Raw genomic sequence first — 18,819 nt, 5'->3', positions numbered from 1 at the left:
CTTCCTAGTAAAAGATTGAACTTCTTTTCCCTTTAAAGCTGCATAAAAATTTTTTTATGCCATACGCTGAACAAAGAGCTGATCTTGTTTTGGTGAGCCCCTGCATTTTAGTTGTAATGAGTGTTTTTTGAGTTACTATTGCCTTCCCATTAGCTTGAAGCAGTCAATTCTCCTCTGACCTCTGCCATCAACCAGGTGTTTTCACCCAGAAAACTGCCATTCACTGGATCTTTTTTTTAAATTCTCTATAAACCATAGAAATGGCTATGTGCGAAAATCACAGTAAATTAGTAGTTTCTGAAATACTAAAATCAGCTCATCTGGCACCAACAACCACATTGCATTCAAAGTCACTTAAATTATCTTATCTTCTCCATTCTGATGCTCAGTTTGAATTTCAGAAAGTTGTCTTTGCCATGTCTACTTGCCTACATGTTTTGAGTTGCTGTTGTGCCACTTATCGATTACATATTTCCATTAGAGAGCAGTTGACCAGGTATATCGAATAAATTTCCGGGGAATGTGTATACTTGTATTTCCTTAATAAGGATTAGTGAAGAGTTTGCATGTTTCGGTTTCTTTCACTTCCCCAGTTGTTTTGTGACATTACTGTCTCCCTCAATCACTTCCATTGTGTTTTGTGAGCTTTTGTTTTATTTGTATTTTTCTATTTCAGTTGTATGTGTGTTTGTTTTGTTTTTTTATTCAACTTCTGTTACACAGTTTTTCTATTTGTTGGCATTGTATAAAACAGACTATATGTCTCTCACAGAAGAAATGAAAGAAAATAAAAGAACTGAAAAAGTGCTGATGAAGAAACTAAACTACAAGAAAAATAGCAACAGGACTTGGTATAAAGTTAAAAGTTTACTGTTGTTTTTGGATTAAATTGTGATAAAAATGTTGGCATATTTGCTGTGCCTATTTCACATTTTCATTGCCTAACTATTACATCTACTCCTACCAGTACCAGTTTTAAAAGAGATCAAAATTAACATCGTGCAGAATTGAGTTCAGCTTGTTTCACAACACTTCGAGTTTCTCATGTGGCCCCTTGGGGGAAATTCTACAAGTAACCAAATCTCGTGTTGGGCACGTAAAAACGCGAGAGCCAGCCCCGAGACTGCTGGATCTTTCTAGATGCAGACCTGGGGGTGGAGCTAGAGTCTCACACTGAAACTGTGTAGTGTAGATTGGTTGGTTATCACCAGTGTAGAGTATCTGTCAACAATATATTAAATTTCAAAAATGAGCGATAACGACAAAGGCCGGGTACGTATAAATTTTATTACCGTTTGTAATGCATTAAACATTTTAAATCATTGGGTTTGCAACGGTAACTGAAATTGTAACGGTAACAGCCTTATTCATATTTTGTTGGCTAGTACTACCCAGCTGACCTTGTTGGCACAACTCTTTGGTCGAAAGCTGGGTTTTAGAAAGAAAATAAATTGCACAAATTTAAACAATAAAAGGCGATTTTATGCGCAAGTACGAGTTTTTAGTTCATCTTTAGCTAGCTGGCTAAGGCTAGCTTATAGATGAACGGTAGGCCTGGTGCTTTTTTGTTTACGAGCCGGGGTTTGCACAGAAAACACTGCAATGTCGGCAAACATTTTAATAACGTTTTTAAATTGTTAAAACTCAGTAATTTTCATGTGAATTTTAGCTTCTTCGTCTTCGTCTGATTCGTCTGATTATTGTGCGTAGAAAAAAATGAAATATTTCATGTCGACGTGGATTCAGTGGAGGACATTTGCCTAACGAATTTGTTATATTTTAGCTGTTTGTTGTTGTTGTTTTTTCGTTTGTTTGTTTTTGTTGTTGTTTTGTTTCCCCCCCCCTGTTCCCCGGATTGAATTATATCATGTTACGTCTGCTGGTTATTAATCTTTGAATGTCATTGTGGGTTTCTTTAGTTCTTAGGCACAACACCAATTTAAAACAAAACTAACGACCTCAAGATTTGACCTTTTTTAAAAATTCATTTTTATTAACTCATGCAGCCCTCCCACACCATCTTAAAATTGTTAAAGCTGATACGCCACAAGCACCAGCATTGTGGATAAGTTTGATTAATACCTGCTGGGCTGACTGACCTGTGTGCAGTAATATCCTTCCTGTAGTGAACTGTTTAATATCCCCTCAGCTTGCACAGCTCCTGAATGCCTCTGTCTGTTTAATGGGTGTGTGATATGCCCTGTGTTCCCATGTTATTAAATATATGTGGGAGGGCAAATGGCAGATTAAGAAAAAAGAAGTGACGGATTTATTTTCTGCATGTAAACCCATATTTCAAACTGGTTTGTATTAGTTCCTGCAAGGTGCTAGGTGCTTGTTGCTTAACTAACAAGTTTTTTGCCTCTTATTGGATTTCTTTTTTTAAAAAAAATTAATCTTTAAGGTTTTCAATATATTATGTAATAGTAACAGATAGCAACAGTTTTCTGTCTTTGCATTTCCAGAACAGGTTTTAAGTGCTGCTCAGTACAAATGAGTGGCTGCTACATCTTGAGGTCGTTGGAGCAAATTTTAGACTTTATTTTTGAGTTATCCACTTAAAGAATGGAGACAATGTTGGTAGGTTTTAATTTTGATTATAAAATATTCACAGTCAGTGGTTTGATGAACACTATGGTGACTTAAAGGCCATTTGTCAGAAATTATGTAAGCAGGGTTCATTTGGGAAAATATATTGTTAAAGGAAGGCAAAGGGAATCACAAGAAGTTACCTTCACATCCTTACCCTTCAGTTTTAGTTGCAATTTTAAAAAAATGATCAGACCCGGTTTTACCTCTCAATTATTCCAAATATTTTTTGAGGAAGTTCTTAGGAAAAGTGGCCAGAAAAACACAAAAGTGAAAGCAAAACCACTGAGCGTGAATATTAATAAAAACACTGACAGTATGTATAATGTGGTCTTTAACATTCCCATTAATGTCATTAGCTCATAAAAATAATAATAATACCACATTAAAAGTTGAATTACCGTGCAGTTTTAATTGCAGTCATATATTCTTCATCCTTTTCTTTTTCATAAAGGTTAAGGTTGGACGAAGAAAATACGGAAGAAGTCCACTTTATTTTCAATAATATGAAGCTCAGATGTGTGAAGCTGAATTGTTGAATGCATGCTAAAACATGAGGAGGGAAGAAGTATGGGCAGTGTGTGAGAGATGGGGAAGTAAGAAGAAGTAAGACAATTGAAGAAAGAAGAATAATGTCAAGTAATGAAGTTACAGAAATGAAGTTAAGGAAGTAATCTGGATAAGGTCACTGCGCTAAGTAAATTTCTGGTCTGTTTGTCAAATGCGTGCATGTTCTTCTTATTCAATACACACACATTATTTTAATTCATTGCAATTTTATCTCACAACTGACAATTTTCTTTTTTTTCCCACTATTTAACAACTTATTAATGTAAACATATTGATGTCATATTATCCATGGCTACACAGCACTCCTATTTCACAACCCTAAATTCAGTTTCCTTCCTGTACTCCTCACAGGATAGTCTTAATTCTTAAATACACAGTGATATTTTGGCAAATGTATGTGTTGATCACTTCATTGGTGCTGATAAAAAATGTGTGTGGTTCATTCAGGAGTCTCGCTCTGCATCCAGGAGCGTGAGCCCACGGGGCTCTGGGAAGTCGGGGAGCCAGTCCCCAGCTCGATCCCCTGCCCACTCAAAAGGAGGCTCCCACCGCTCCCGCTCCAAATCTCGCTCTCGGTCAAGGTCAAAATCTTGGTAAGTAATACACTGGCATACAATTCTCTACTATCAATAAACAGACTCATTATTGCCACTTTCATCTTATACCCACCCCGTTCAGGGCTTCACAGCAAGAGAATCTTGGGTTCAAACCCAGACAGGGGACTTCTCTGTGGAGCTGACATCTTCTTCCGTTTCTCTGGCCATTGACAAATCTTGCAAAAGTTCAAGAGTTTCACTTCCAAGTTGCCTGCCAATGTCTGCTTCATGTGTGAGTGAGTGTCCTGGTCACTGTGCTACAAACGCAGTGGCATTGTCTGTAGATTGGACCATGCAAGTAAAATTTACACTTTCAGTGCAAATTTTCAGTGGGGAATTAAATGTTGCAGCTCTTGCTGGTTGACAACACAAACACTATTCAGTTAAACTATATGTTCATATTTCATTAAGGCACAACACAACCTAACGGTTCAGTCTCAGATGTTACGTAGTTGTCTGCAGCCCCGGCAGGTGAGAGCCTGTCTCTATCTCTCACTCTCACTCTCAATCTCTGTGACGGGAAGTTGTTACCAAACGAAAGAGGCACGAGCCGGCGGGTTTTGCAGTACTTTGATCTTAAAAAACGGAAGGCTTGTGTGTTGGCTACGTCACAGGAAACTGGCATTTAACTAGCATCGCTAAGTTTAGCCACACGCTGCAAATTAATCTGACATTGTGCGTTTTACATGACGCAAAGTGCCACACATTTCATCAACATTTAAATATGATGTGGTTATAGAAGACTGTGAGTAATGGTTTCAAACAGCTCTTAAATACACACACACAGTATTTGTATGTGCAGTGTTTCATCCATTAGACTGTGCGCACTTCTACCTGTTTTCTGACTGTTTTATTACTTTTAGGCTATTAAAAAAATATTTTTATCCTTTAAATGACTAGTAAATTAGTTGCTAGGAACATCCCTACTGGATGGTGTCAAATTATTGGATAAGCATGCAAAAAATTGCACCTGTTCATCTATTTAATATTATTACTCCTATTGGTGGTCCCAAGCCTGGATAAATAGGAGGGCTGTGTTAAATCAAACATGCAGATCAATCCACACTGTGGCAACCCCTTGGGAAATAAGGGAGCAGCTTAAAGTACCTCCAATAAGACATTTGACTTGTGCATTCTGTTTCCCCATTCACAGGAGAGAGACTTTTTACTCTGTTTGTAAGGTGCAGGGGCAGCGCTGTCATTCAGCAAAATAGCACCAGGTGTATTTTTGACAGAAACACTTTAAGTTGCACAGGAATCCAAAGTAAATCGCCGGTTTTCAAAAGTCTGCGACAGTGTGAACAAAGCCTTGTCAGAAATTTGACGTCACAGTTTTGGCAGTTATTTTAAGTATTTCATGCTTACTTTGGTCCACGCTATAATTTCCATAAAGACAAATGTACATTTGTAGAAATACATGAAAATTGCCAGAGAACGTATGAATATGGGTTGTTTGTTTCTCTCGCTCTCTATAGGTCACATTCCCACCGCTCACGGAGACACTACAGCCGATCCCGCTCCCGATCACGGTCCTATCATCACCGATCTCACAGTAGGTCCTACAGCGGAGAGCGTCGGCGCAGAAGCCACAGCCGTTCGCCCATGTCCAATCGTCGCAGGCACATTGGCAACCGTGTATGTGCTTAGCAATGTGTGATATCTAAAAACGGAGGATGTATTGGTTTAATGAATGATTTTTATGAGAAAATGATCACATCCAAACCTTGAAAATGTTCAAATTTGCAGGCTAATCCAGATCCGAATTGCTGCCTGGGAGTCTTTGGCCTGAGCTTGTACACCACAGAGAGGGATCTGAGGGACGTCTTCTCCAAATACGGCCCCCTGGAGGATGTCTGCATTGTGTATGACCAGCAGTCGAGGCGCTCCAGGGGCTTTGCTTTTGTGTATTTTGAGAACACAGATGATGCCAAAGAGGTACAAGAACAATAATAAATAAACCCGCCTGCCACACCTATACTTAAAATATCCTCTAGGACTGCAAGTGTAATTTATGTTTGCTTCCAGGCGAAGGAGCGAGCCAATGGCATGGAGCTGGACGGGCGTAGAATCAGGGTGGACTTCTCCATCACAAAAAGACCTCACACCCCAACACCTGGAATTTACATGGGCCGGCCCACATAGTAAGCAATCTCTTTGTGTGGAATAATAATAATAATAATAATAATTAATAATAATAATTAAGTATGTTTTTAAACAACGACACAGTTAAAATGCTTGTAATATAAGACAGCTCTAAATTATGGACACATCAATGCGTCTGAAATCAAATTCTTAGTGTTACAAAACCTGAAAAGTAGTGTTTTTATTCAACATTTAATCAGTCAACAGTAAAGGAAAAAAAAAATAGAAACAGGCTCTTACAAAATTAGTCCCTGTATCATAAGTTGTATCCAGTTGAATCTAAAACAAACACAGAGATTTTAATGGTAAAAATGACACAAATAACCTCTTGAAAGACCTGAGCCACACGGGCTTAGAGACTGGCCATCAGTGATCACTTGGAAAAATATGATTTCTCCAACCTCTTGGCGAGTGGTTGCTAAGGTCTCGGTCACACAGCCCTAGAGTCTAGTCAGTGACCCCCTGATAACCACAGGTAACTAGGGAACAGTGTGTAAGCAAGTGGGTTCTGGCAGTTGCTAGGTGAATTTTGTGAAAAAGAGGTATATAGTTCTGCACCAAAAAACTTCTTCTAAATCTTTTTAAATGGAGGTGAGAATGTAACAGTAAAATAATGCAAATGTACGCTTTGTGTGGCCTAAAAAAATCTTATGTTATTGTTTTTGTGTAGCGGAGGAGGCGGTCCAAGCGGTCCCCGACGCTATTCACGTGACTACGACCGAGGTTACGACCGTGGATATGACCGAGGTGGATACGACCGCTATGATGACAGGGACTACTACAGATCATACAGGTGACTCTCGGTCTGTTAAAGGATATCAGCGGTTAATTTATTCTCATCGTGTCGTATTTGGGTTTGCTGTTCTTTATTTTATCTCCCTCTGACACTGACAAAAATGATAAACGGTCTTTGTTCCTCCTAGAAGGCGATCTCCTTCACCGTACTACAGAGGCGCTTACAGGTCTCGATCGAGGTCACGGTCTTATTCTCCCCGTAAGTCATTTCGATAAAGTATCAGATGTTTTTATTGAAGAATCCAGCATGTTGTATTGTGTCATTTAATTACCCTGTTTTGTTTCACAGGTCGATATTGAAGGCTTCTGTCCCCTTATCTTCCCAAACATGTGCAGATTTTTTTTTTTTTTGGGGGGTTTGTTTTGTTATGTTTTGTAAAGAGAGATATGATTGACTTCAGAGTACATCTTTCTTACTCTAATCATCAAACATCTTTTTGCTTAAAATACATTAGGTATAATAAATAATTTATGAAGCGGTGCTTTCATGTTTTGAACGCCTGTTGTAAATGTTATACTTATGTCAGATTTTTGTTGTATAGTGGAGCAGATTAAAAGGCAGATCTGTTTTTCCCACCTTGACTCGTGTCCTTCCTGACAGCATTTTATGCCTTCTACAACAGACCATTGCATTTGCAAGACAATTGTAATGCTGACATGAATATATTAAAGCCTTGACTTTATCATATTGATGCAGGTTCTTTCTACAGAATTTTAAAATATCTAGTGCAAGGCGTTTCTGTTGATTTGAGTTGTTAAATTTTCTGGAGGGCTTCGTATAGTGTCAAGTGGGTGAGGATAACATCAGGAATAAAACTGCTTTGATTAAATTGTGAAACACAAAAATATTTTAGGCTTCCTGTTAAAAGCTCAATCACTCAGGCCTAGTCCTTTCCTTACTGCAGCTGTTCATGCTGACCATGTTTAGCGAAGAGTGGGACATGAGATTGACAGGTGGATTGGGATGAGATCCACAGTGATGCAGATGCTGAACAGATCAGTTGTGGTGAAGAGAGAGCTGAGTATAGAAGCTAAGCTATCGATTAACCAGTCCCCCTACGTACCTACCCTCACCTATGGTCACAAGCTCTGGGAATGAAGTCGCGGATACAAGTGGGAGAGATAGTTTCCTTTGAAGAGTGGTGGGGCTCGGTCATTCAGGATGGACTCGGAATAGTAGCTGCTCCTCCACATTGAAAGGAGCCAGTTAAAGTGATTCAGGCATCTGACTAGGATACCTCCTGGATGGACAACAAATGGTGAATGTTTGCAGATAATTCAGCTTCTACCATACAAACTACAGATAACCACAGCAATCACAAGTAGCCAGGCATGCACCCTGACCGCCCCCCCCCCCCAATGGGCTGGGGTGAGGGAAGTCTGGGTTTCTCTGCTCAGACTGCTGCACCCACAACCTGAACCCACTTAAATGGCAGAGGATGGATTGACCAATTCAGAACTGAAAAATCTGTGATTTCGTGTCACTTTTTTGCAACACGCTTGGCGTGTAATGGCCTAAAGTTGGACCTTTTGACATCTGTTGGTTGCAGCAGTAATGCACAACTTCTACTCTCTGAAAGTGAATAGTCTCTGTTTCTGGTTTCCATTACACAATTTCCAAGTTTCACTACAACTTAGACAGCAAGTGGGGAATGTTTGCAGATAAATCGCTTCTTCAATGCAAACTGCAGGTTTTAAGTCAACCAGGGGAACGATTTGAAATGAATATGACTTCTTAGGAGAAAAATACACAAAGAGGAGTTCGCTGATGCTATCATACTGACCCTTATTAACATTAAATTACATTTGGATCCTTTTTTTTATTGTTAATGATTGATAATAAATAGGAGTTTGAGGCATGAACTTTTCGTCAGTTTCCCAATGCCATAAAAAGCTGGAGTACTATCAGGTTAATTGGTGCTTCTAAACTGGCTGTAGATACAGAATTAAAGTGCTGTATGAATAGCCTGAAAACTATGAATGTGGGGGGCAGCGTAAAGTGCTTCAGGTTGTCAGTAAGACTAGAATACCAATATCATTTTCCAGCCTGCTTTGTTGAGGGTCAAAGGTTACTAAATTGTAGTACAGCAGGTTTGTCCACAATAGATTCGCCTTGTATAGCTATAGAAAACTTTATTTAATGTCAGAAGAAGGTGAGTCGTTGGACTGCTTTATGATTTTTTTGAACATGGTTTTAACGGAAAACGGATCCGTGACTAAATGCAGCTAAACAGCCGCTGTGAAATCAAGTCAGTTACACCAAGCACACTGTTTAAACCTTCACCACAAGGTGAAGCAAGAGCTTTGGAGTAGCACCTAGCTGCAGGAAAGCAAAGTCCAACATCTACCCCTGCTGGTCACAAATGGTCCAAATCTGTATCCATGACATACAGTACACTACATGGAAAAATTACTTGTTGGATTCTTCGCTTATTGTAGTTTTTCCCTTTTTGCCAGGGAGGAGAGGAGGAGGCGGAGGGGCAGAGCTCATGTCTTGTAAAAACAGGCAGTTTCTTTACTCAAAGGGTCGGTTCACCCAAATTATTAGAAAAACACGTTCGCCGTCTTATCTCAAGTGAGATCAAGCCATGCAGATAATTTTTGTTTTATTTGTCCAGGCTTTGCAATATCCGTTCTGAGATTCCTCGCTTCACGCCAAGACCATTGAGGTGAAAGGACTTCATTTGTGGCGCGTACAAGCACCTCAAATTATTTTGGGTTTTGTCCAGAATTTAGGTAATTAACTGTTAAAATGAATTAAATTCCCACGGTGGAGATATTGACAATTTTTTAAAATTCAAAATCTTAAAATTAACTGTATCTGATGTATTTGATGCCCTCCAGCTGTTTGAGTTTCACAGAGTAAATGGATGCTTTACACTTTGGTTTACTGCACAACAAAGCAAGAGATTGACCCTTTAATAGACACACAGAAGATACAACAATACTCTAGATTCACTATATATATATCAATATCACTAAATTCAGCTCTGATTTGAATGGTTATTTTACCCCAAACCCTATTCAACAGTTTATTTTCTGGATTTTTGTGGCTGTAGTGCTGAAATTAATCAAACTAAATACTTTGCAAGGGAGCATTGTAACTTCCATAATTTATAAATTAGTACTTTAAACCTTGAATTAAAGTAAAAGATGTTAGAAACGATAAATAAAACAGTATTGGGCAAGGATGCTGTAAAAATTAATGCAAGTTAGAAGCAAGAAAAATTCACAAAGATTTTTTTTTTTTTCACTCCCAAAAAAAGGGGAAGACCAGCAAAAAGACACCAGCAACCAGTGACCACACCTTGGAAAGTGCATAAGCCTATTTATTTCCATATTCTACCACAAGTCTACATGTGCAGTATGTGTGTAGTGAGTTTTGTTCAGCAGTTCTCAGCACGTTCCCCAAATGTCACATCCCTTCCACTCTCAGCTCAATTTTCCCCTCAGAGTGGAAATAATTTTTGGGTGGCTGGCGTGATTTGTCAGCACACTGACCTAATTGGGCATAACACATAAAAAGAACACATGTAAACAAACCCTGCTTTTCACGGGGAAATGCAAATGCGGCGCTTGGATGTGATTTTATGACTTCTATACTGATCATGGGGAGTGGTAACATTAATAAAGTAGCTATTAATGAGTTTAAAGCGACTTAATGACTTGTTTGAATGGTGATTCTGATCTCTAAGCATAGAGACCCAAGACAACTGTGTTAGCAGGTCACCTAGGAAAGTAACTAAAGAGCTTGTTTTGTAAATAGGCCACAGTTTGGACATTCCTCTGTTCGCATACTGACGTAAACAGGGCAGGGATGGTCAATCCTGCTGCTGCTGCTGCTGCTGCTGGCACTATCTCCACTACAGTGGGGTGGCAGTAATGTTCCAAGGCACAGGCCAGTCACATGTAGAAACACTCAGCTGCTGTAAGCACGAGGCTCCTCCCCCTTCTTCGGTAGTGTAGGTAGAAGACTACACATCCATGCACGAACATTGCAGCCACAACCTTTCACTGACATTTCAGCCTTTGTTTGAAATTCGCCTTACATACTTAGCCGTGCTTCCCTCCCAAACACACCCATTCGTGCGCACACACAAAAGAGACGGGATGCTACATCATGCGTAGGGTAATATATATGTATCTGAGTGGCCTGAGTGGCACCGCATGGAGGGCGCATGCAGCACAAGGCCTGGGATCCCCTCACTCCTTATCAGCAGCTTAAAATAAATATTTGCTCCTTTTTTACAATTTGCGCACGGGTGCTGTTGGTACTATTCAAGGCTTAAAAATTGAAACTGTCGCCACCTTTAATTAAAAAGTGTAAAAGCCAATAAGAGATATTGGTGCCAAAACAGGGGCCTCTGGTAAGGCTGTATAAGTCATGAATATAAGTAGTAATAAGTAGCTAATTCACTATTATTCCTGCAAGGACAACGTGTACAGGCAAGCCAAGCTTTCACTTTCTGTATTACTTAAGACAGTTGCGTTCATATTCTCTCTTTTTTGTTGTTGGTGTTTGTTTTTTGATTTGTTACAGCTTTATAATTATAGTCAGATTTTACAAAATCACAAATATTACCTGAAGTGGTCTTATTGGAGTGTAATATATGCGTAATAACAGGTGTTCACGGGCGAGGATTGGGCCCACAGCTTACACGCCGCCATAAATCCATATTTTTATGTGGCTCATAAATAAATAAAAGGCAAACTGTGGGGATCAGTGACACTCTTTGAGTCGACAAGTGCAGTGACAACGACTTGATTTTCCACACAGTAGCTCTTTTTTTTCCCTTTCTTCACTCCCCCAGCCTGGAGGGACCCGTGGCACGGCCCTTATTATGATTTGATAATATAACCCCTCTGCCTCCTTTAAGCCCATCCCTTTGCTGAATGTACCCACTGCTCATCATGCCACTTTCATACCCTACTGCACTTTCTGTGCTTGGAGAGCAGCAGTGAACCCACATGCACCTCCAAACAATTTTTTTCTTGTGATTTTAAGGGAGATTTTATTTAGAGGCGGTGCTTGTTGGCTCCAGAGTAGCGTCGTAGCGACGACACTTTTCCCTCAGTCCCTGTTAAAAGAGTTTGGCCAGGGCCAGTTGGTGCCGGGGGGTCGCCTATAGCTTAGTACTATCCTGGGGGGTGATTGTTGCGTCTTTTTTTTTTTTTTTTAATCCCAGCAGATTTTTTTCTATTTTCTATTTTATTTTATTTTTAAAAATTTTTTCTACTTCTCTGAATATCGCCATTCTCTCACTCTAAGATCTGATACCCCTTCGAGATTTTTCCTTTCAGATCATGAACAAACTATATGTTGGGAATTTAAGTCCTTCGGTCACTGTCGAGGACTTGAAGCAGCTCTTTGGGGAGAGGAAGCTGCCAGTGGCCGACCAGGTCCTACTGAAATCCGGCTATGCTTTTGTGGACTTCCCCGATCAGAACTCGGCCATAAAGGCTATAGAGACTCTTTCTGGTAAGTGTGGATTTGATAAGTGATGCTGCTGGTGACAGGGAAATTTCACAGCGAGTTTAACTGCAAGACGAGGTTTAAAAAGCACAATAGGTCAGAGTGTCCGAAATGTGAAATAGGCTGTTAAGCAGCTCTTGTGTTATTTCTTTTACATATATATCTATATCTATATGTATATGTGTGTGTGAGAGAGTGTGTGTGTCTGTGTATGTTGCTCGGGACAGTGTTTGCGATCACATCCGTGTGTGCCATCAGAGTTTAGATGAACGCTCAGTCATGCACGCTCCAGCAAAAATTGGATAAATTATCGATCACAGGACACACTTGGGGCTTTAGTGCCCATTTGCCTAAAGAAAGCACGAGTCGTCGTAACGCAATTAACGCGCACAATACCCTATATTTTGGGGATTCCGATAGTGCGGGGCGCTACTTTGCAATCACCCACTGGAATGTATGGGATGGTCTGATGGTTCGGGTAGGCATAATTATTTTTCACTTATTTTTTATCTTGATTTTATTGAAGAGAGCACGGCGAAGCGAGCGCGGAAAACTTGTCAGATTCGTGTTCCTCTGATGTCTGGCTATGTTTTTACGAGGTGTCTTGGAGGTGGGTCACGGGGGTCCAGAGGAAAGAGCTAATAAACAGGTAGCTGAGGGGGGACGAGGTGAGACGCTAATTCCGTGCTGCGCCAGGCCACTCAATAGTAACGAAAAGCCGTGTTTGAAAGCCTCGCCGAAGAGCGCTTCAAATTCACCCTCCGAGCCGGGTCAGCACGGAGAATTAGGAAAAACACCTACCTAGAATAGAAAGAGTACAAGTCAATTCTCCTTTGCAAACCATCTCCTCTTTTGATGTTGCATTCTTTACTGGGAGCTGAAAAAAATATCCCTCATTGCACTGTGAGGGTTGTGGGAGTGGAAAGCATGGCTGCCCATTTTCCCCATAGTATATAAGCTTATCATGCTTCATTTTGGCGCCGATACCCCCCCAATTGTCACCCACAGGACCTCACCCCGAGTTGGGATTAATGTAAACGTATACAGTTTGTCCGCCGCCGCGCACACAACGAGCCCGTGTACACTACTTTTTTCAGGGGTTGGCTATTTTGAATGGGGACGCACCTACTTGGTGAAGTGATTCAAAGTGTTGGTGTGTAGGCCTACCCAGCTTGCATTGTTACTTTTATGAACACAACAGCTAACGCTACACTATCAATTGTTTTTCGTCCCTACAGGTAAAGTTGAATTACACGGAAAGGTGATAGAGGTAGACTACTCTGTTCCCAAAAAACTAAGGTAGGCCTACAATCTGTAACACACACGCTCTCCACAAACACACACGCATTGTATCATACGCCTATACTGTGCCCCATGGCAGACTTGTGTGACCTGTAGGCTTCCGCTGTAAAATATAGCGAGCAGATTTTCCCTCTTTTCTCGGCTGCCGTGTGTGATTTCTGCCACGCTGTTGCTGCTTTGTTTCCTGGCGATTAAATTGCGATTGTGTGGTGATTAGACAAAGGGAGTTGAAGGGGTGGGTGGGTGTTGGGGGAAGAGAAAAGGGCGATAAAGAAACAGTTTAGTCCCAACATCCGCACAACACACGGTGGCTGCTGCCATATCGCGTGATCTTGCAGCAAGGCCTATCCCAGTGTAAAACATGGACTCACGCGCACATGCTTGACGTGTAATAATTATTATATCCTAATTAAATCTCACCTAAAGGCTGAAATTAAACTTGGTCCAAGTTTAGGCTGAAATTAACGTGGTCCAAATGTGTTTATGTATTAACCTCCTCTTCCTCCGCAAGGTTATTTTTCCATATATGTAGGCGATAAAAGTTGGGTTTCTTTATTGACTTTTGCACTGCAATGCACGACGTGATGCATACCAATCAGCTGCCTCTTTCTCCCCTATATGCATGCGTGTGGATGTATGTGGGAGTCACGCTGTGTGTGTAAGAGAGAGAAGAAGCAGCAGCTAGGGTTGTCTGTTTTAGTGCGTAAATCTATAGGTCAGCCCCTCGGCTTCACAACCACGACACCACTGCTGTGTACTTGTGTTTGTGTCAGCTTGCCCACAAACGTAAGAAATCCACGAGCTTTTTAATTTTTTTAATGCCTGGGTATATTAAAGAAAGAAACTATTTTTTTTACCCCTACGCGTAATGCCTGAAAAAGTCACTCGTATGTGGCAGTTTGCGCAGCCTAAAGACTCCCTCGACACCTATAGATCCACCCATTTTCACAACAATGCCATTGGCTATAGGGAAAAACTACATTGCGTGACAAAAAGGTAAATATTCAAGCCCCTTGTGGAGGAACACGTGACCCATACTTTATGTGCTTCCAGCATAGTCCTCCCCCTCTAGTGCAGGCTTTCTACTTTCCTGCCTAAGCAGCCCCTTCGTGTTTTTTCCCTTCTTTTTTTTGCTTAACAACACTGTAGAGAAAAATCTGCATGCTTTAAATATACAGTGATCGAGCTGCTGTGTCGTTTTCCTTGCTTTAAGGCTCGATCTAAAGACGTTTTGTAAGCTGCAAGGCGCAACATGGTGTAAAAGCCTGCGCCACTCCCCACAGTTAATGTGCACGTAGGCCATGGCAATGTTGGAGAGCCTCATAATGGCTGCCATGATGGCCCTGCACACTGCACGGCTATAGGCTGAATCAGATGGAGCAAATGTCCATACATGTGCCCGATGTGTCCAATCGGCAGTGTGTACAGCTGCTGGACGTGCTTGAATGTGCTGAAAAAGGCCTTAAAGCGGAATCCTCGCCATATCAGCGAGATCAATACTAGTGCTGTTTGAATACGTATAGGTGTTCATTTTGTAACGCAGAGCCTGCCTCAACGTGACACGTGGAGGTGCAACTTAATAGTTTGCTGTTGTTGTTGTTCGCTTGGTTTAAATACAGAATGTCTTAAAAAGTAGTGAATTTAAATTTAAAACCCTCTCCGCAGAAGTTCGCCACGATTTGTTTGGAGATTCAGCGACAGAAACGTTCGCCCAGATTTAAATTTTAAAAAGATTAAAATGCGTATTTTTTGTGTTCACTATAAGATTTAATTATCATAATTTACAGGCCTCCAGTTAATGCAAATGTGCCATCTTTTTCGTGTATAATTTTTTTTTTTAATGTATTCAAGCTCTACGAGACATCATTGAAAATGCAATTTAGATGTAATAATATAGGACGATTCTACGCTGTTTGCTTTATTTGTGGTATTTTATAAATCTTGCATTTAAATAATTATGTTAACAACTGCAGGAATTCTCGTGGATTTAATTGCAGCTGAGCTGAATGCATATAGTTACACAGGGCTCATCAGTTTTTGTCTTGTTATTTAGGAAGCTGTGTGAGCTTTATGTCTCATCTTCAGGCCTGCTGGCACTTCTTGGGTTTTGTGAGGCTGCTGTAGTTTCAGCTGCTGCTTGTTTATATATTTTTAGTTATGTTTTGTTGTGTAACAAGGTCCCTGTGCTGACAGCCATATATGGATTCACAGTTAAATTGTACCAGTTTTAAAGGGTAAAAATTCTGATTGATTATGGTGGCTTTTTAACTTTTTGTTTGCTAATGAGTGAAAGACTGGGCCTTTTTAAACGTGTTTTTAAATCACCTGAAAAAAAAAACAAAGGTGTGAATTCATGTGGGTTTGATGTCCTGTTTGCCATTTAAATATTATTTCACCTCTGTGCAGTTTATGTGTTCACATTTCAAATAGCTTTGGAGCTGTGAGCTAATTTATAAGAATAAAAGTAGCTTTTGATTTTATTTGGGGAAGTTTGGAAGCTTCTTGTCTTGGAAATGTTGAATAATTAGTTACAAATTTGTAGCCATATTTTAAAGAGAGTTTTTACAATTATGGGGCTTGTATCTGCTGAAACTGTTTGTTTGTAGCACTTTATTAGTGTTTTAAAAATATGGATTACTTAATATAGATTTCAGTGTTAAGACAATTGTTACTCCAAATTTATATATTTATGTTAATGGACTCTTACTTTAAATAATCTCTGTGTTTTATATGTATTTAATTGCCTTGACATGAGCTTGATATATAATTGTAGGTTTTAAAAATAATTGTTTATTGCAGCAATAATCAGTGGAAGTCATGAAACAGAAATTCAGTATGCTTAAGAATAATTATTATTAGCCATATTTCTTTTATAATAGTTGCTTAATTTATATGTTCCTAATTAGAGTGCAATTGCAAAGGAAATTAGTTTGATATTATAATTAAGCAAAATATCTTTGTTGCATTTTTGCTCATGTGTTTTGTTTTGTTTTTTAATGGTGGCCTGTTTTTACACAAGAAATCATAAAAAAAAAAGTTTGTCCTCCATATTAAGTTTCTTGCAGTCGTTGCTCGTGCTGCACACGAGGCAGGAGAGTGGGACTTGGTGCTAATTGATACTGGAGCTTCATAAACCGTATGCAGTGTTGCTTGTCTATCAAACTCGAGCTGGAGTTGCACGCAAAATGACCAATGTGAGCGCTTGCTGTGAGCCTGATCAATAGTCAGTCAATGATAGTAAGCATGTGAAGGTGGTGCTTGCAAACCTGTAATATTATGCAGGCTTGTTTACTTGCTTGTTCAGTGACAAAAACAGACTTTTCCTCCTTCCAATTATCTCCTGGCACCTTTGACATGCCTAAATGAAAATGTGATACATTTGTGACCGAGTGCTAACTCTTGTGCTACACACCACTGTCTTTCTAATGAGCTGTTTTGTGCTCTTCATCTAAGTATTAAGCTAGCTAACAGTTGTTTAATAAAGCCAGGCCGATTACAAGACGCGCATTCTTTTTTTTTAATAATGGGATACTACGACGTGGTGTAAACATCTGCATTGCACCACAGTGGTGCCCGTGCAGATGTGTGTGTTGGGTTGTCTGTGCACACTGAGTCAAAACACCGAAATACGATAGCCATCAGTTGATCCACTCAGAATCCATTAATACTCCCCAGTTGATCCTGGGCGAAGGGGAAGCTCTCCAATTCAGGCTCTGGTTTTGTCTGGAGTGATATCAGGAGGTACTGTATTGCTCTCCTCTAAAGCCACATCCGCTGCACCCTCCTCCTCCTCCTGTTGCCTCTCACCTGTCCATAAGGAGTGATCCCTCAGAGTGATCCGTTTTATTTAGGAGGAGATCCCACACATGTTTAATCTTCCATACAAATGTATCCCCTATTGAGATCTTGTGTTATAAAAGTTATGGCTTATGAAATTGCTCTTCATTAGCAATTACAGGAGAAAAAAAATGACAATTTTCTTCTTAGAAATTAGCCTTGGGCTTTTATTTTTTCTATGTTCAGGCTACTGCATTTCAAATTTCAGCGCCTCTACAACTCTGCTAAATTTGTATAGCAATTATTAACTTTTTTCATGAAAGTGGAAGAGTATATTTTCTCTCCTGAAGTGATAACAGGCTTGCTAGTGCAACAGAGTACATAGCTTAAGGGAGCAGCGAGATTAGATGTGAGAGAATTGTGAGTTCATTGTGTGTCTGCTGTAGCTGTGGGATCGCTGTTTAAGCTCCCTGAGAGTTTGAAACACCTTTAAAAAAAAAAAAAGTATTTATTTTTTTTATTATAACAGAAGCTTATGTGTATCACAGCAGTGTCTGTAGAAACTCACTTCTCAATGAGCTGCCACTCACGTTTCACTGCAACCTGTTGCATGACTAATAGTTCCTGTAGCATTACACCCATTACAACCAGGATTTAAATAATCGGCTAGATGACTCTCCAGAGCCATAGTGAGGAGGTGTGGAAGGCGTGGCTGGAATGAGGAGGATTGCTCTGACTTGATGACTTAGTCTCTGACTAAGCCGTCCAAATATGCAAGAAATAAGGGAAGTAAAACAGGACTGTTCACTATTTGGAGATGGTTTCACCTGAAGAAAGAACTAGAGAGGTGCTATGTAAGCATCATCCAAATGGGAGATGAAGGGGACAGCTCTGTGTTTTTGTTTGTGACCTCACAGTCGTGCATTGCTGCTGCAATTTTTATCACGATGGGATAAAAAGTGTAATGAAAAAGAAGTCTGTGAAAGGGAAATGAAACCCTCAATGATTAAAGACGAGAGGCTTAAAGTTGCCTTGAACTGAGACACCTGAGGACATTTTATTTCAATCTGTGAGTTTGTCCCTGAAGATATGCTGTCATTGGCTTTCTGTAGAAGATGATAGAAAAAGTTGAAGTTCTGAACTTATCAAGACTAAAAAGTTGCATTTCTAATCAACTAGGTGCTCGGTGGCACACCTGTCTATCAGGTATGCCAGATATGTCGCCTAGTTTACCGCTTGCTTGGAGAAAAGTGTGAGCGCTGCCATGTCAGGCTGTTTGGAGCGGTTGTTTGGGGACGCCGTTATGCTAAACAGGGTTTGATGAAATACTGGAATCTAAAACGTGCTGAACATGAATGCTTAATGACTTTATAAGTCATGATTATGAGTGCCACAGTTTGTACCCAAGTTCTTTTTTAGGGAAGTCATTTGAAAGTTGTAACAGCTGCTAGGTCTCTCTTTCCTTTTCTACATCATCTCTCTGTTGCTCAGGCTGGTTTCCCTCGTGTGTGTGTGTGTGTGTGTGTGTGTGTGTGTGTGTGTGTGCACGTGCGCGTGCGCGTGCGCTATGTGAAT

The 18,819-nt window shown here is 40.2% G+C and overlaps 2 protein-coding genes across 14 annotated transcripts in view; both read left to right on the top strand.

The window, feature by feature from the left end:
- The first annotated feature begins 1,106 nt into the window (after positions 1–1,106).
- On the top strand, positions 1,107–7,049 carry tra2b (transformer 2 beta homolog). 9 transcript variants are annotated; one of them, XM_039600293.1, is made up of 10 exons: positions 1,157–1,272; positions 2,466–2,580; positions 3,044–3,251; positions 3,607–3,752; positions 5,231–5,390; positions 5,502–5,690; positions 5,781–5,896; positions 6,568–6,690; positions 6,821–6,891; positions 6,982–7,049. In XM_039600293.1, exons 3-10 carry the CDS (start codon positions 3,222–3,224, stop codon positions 6,990–6,992), a joined length of 846 nt encoding a protein of 281 aa, XP_039456227.1. In that variant the 5' UTR covers positions 1,157–1,272; positions 2,466–2,580; positions 3,044–3,221; the 3' UTR covers positions 6,993–7,049. The 9 variants fall into 9 exon arrangements, with proteins under 9 accessions (XP_031599050.1, XP_039456226.1, XP_039456227.1 ...); XM_039600292.1 differs by lacking the exon at positions 2,466–2,580 and having other exon boundaries at positions 1,149–1,272; XM_039600291.1 differs by having other exon boundaries at positions 2,466–3,251.
- Positions 7,050–11,639: 4,590 nt separating this feature from the next.
- Positions 11,640–18,819, top strand: part of igf2bp2a (insulin-like growth factor 2 mRNA binding protein 2a) — a 55,136-nt gene continuing 47,956 nt past the window's right edge. Inside the window, exons 1-2 of one of the 5 annotated variants that reach the window (XM_031743293.2) lie at positions 11,640–12,171; positions 13,404–13,464. In XM_031743293.2, the coding sequence (XP_031599153.1) occupies positions 11,997–12,171; positions 13,404–13,464 (236 nt within the window). In that variant the 5' untranslated portion in view covers positions 11,640–11,996. Of the gene's footprint in view, positions 12,172–12,435; positions 12,644–13,263; positions 13,319–13,403; positions 13,465–18,819 lie in introns of those variants that run through there. The other 4 variants (XM_031743292.2, XM_039600146.1, XM_039600145.1 and 1 more) reach the window with 4 other exon arrangements.

Source organism: Oreochromis aureus, linkage group 16, assembly GCF_013358895.1.
Source record: "Oreochromis aureus strain Israel breed Guangdong linkage group 16, ZZ_aureus, whole genome shotgun sequence".
In the NCBI taxonomy this organism is placed as follows: domain Eukaryota; kingdom Metazoa; phylum Chordata; class Actinopteri; order Cichliformes; family Cichlidae; genus Oreochromis; species Oreochromis aureus.
The sequence above is the reverse complement of the archived record's forward strand: the minus strand, read 5'-3'. Positions and strand labels throughout refer to the sequence as shown.

What these genes read in the sequence shown, in the direction of transcription:
- tra2b (XM_039600292.1), top strand. Translation starts at nt 3,222, where the DNA reads ATGTCAAGTAATGAAGTTACAGAAATGAAG. An exon ending in ATGAAGTTACAGAAATGAAG is followed by an intron (nt 3,252 to 3,606) that starts TTAAGGAAGTAA and finishes TGGTTCATTCAG; the next exon opens with GAGTCTCGCTCTGCATCCAG. An exon ending in ACACAGATGATGCCAAAGAG is followed by an intron (nt 5,691 to 5,780) that starts GTACAAGAACAA and finishes GTTTGCTTCCAG; the next exon opens with GCGAAGGAGCGAGCCAATGG.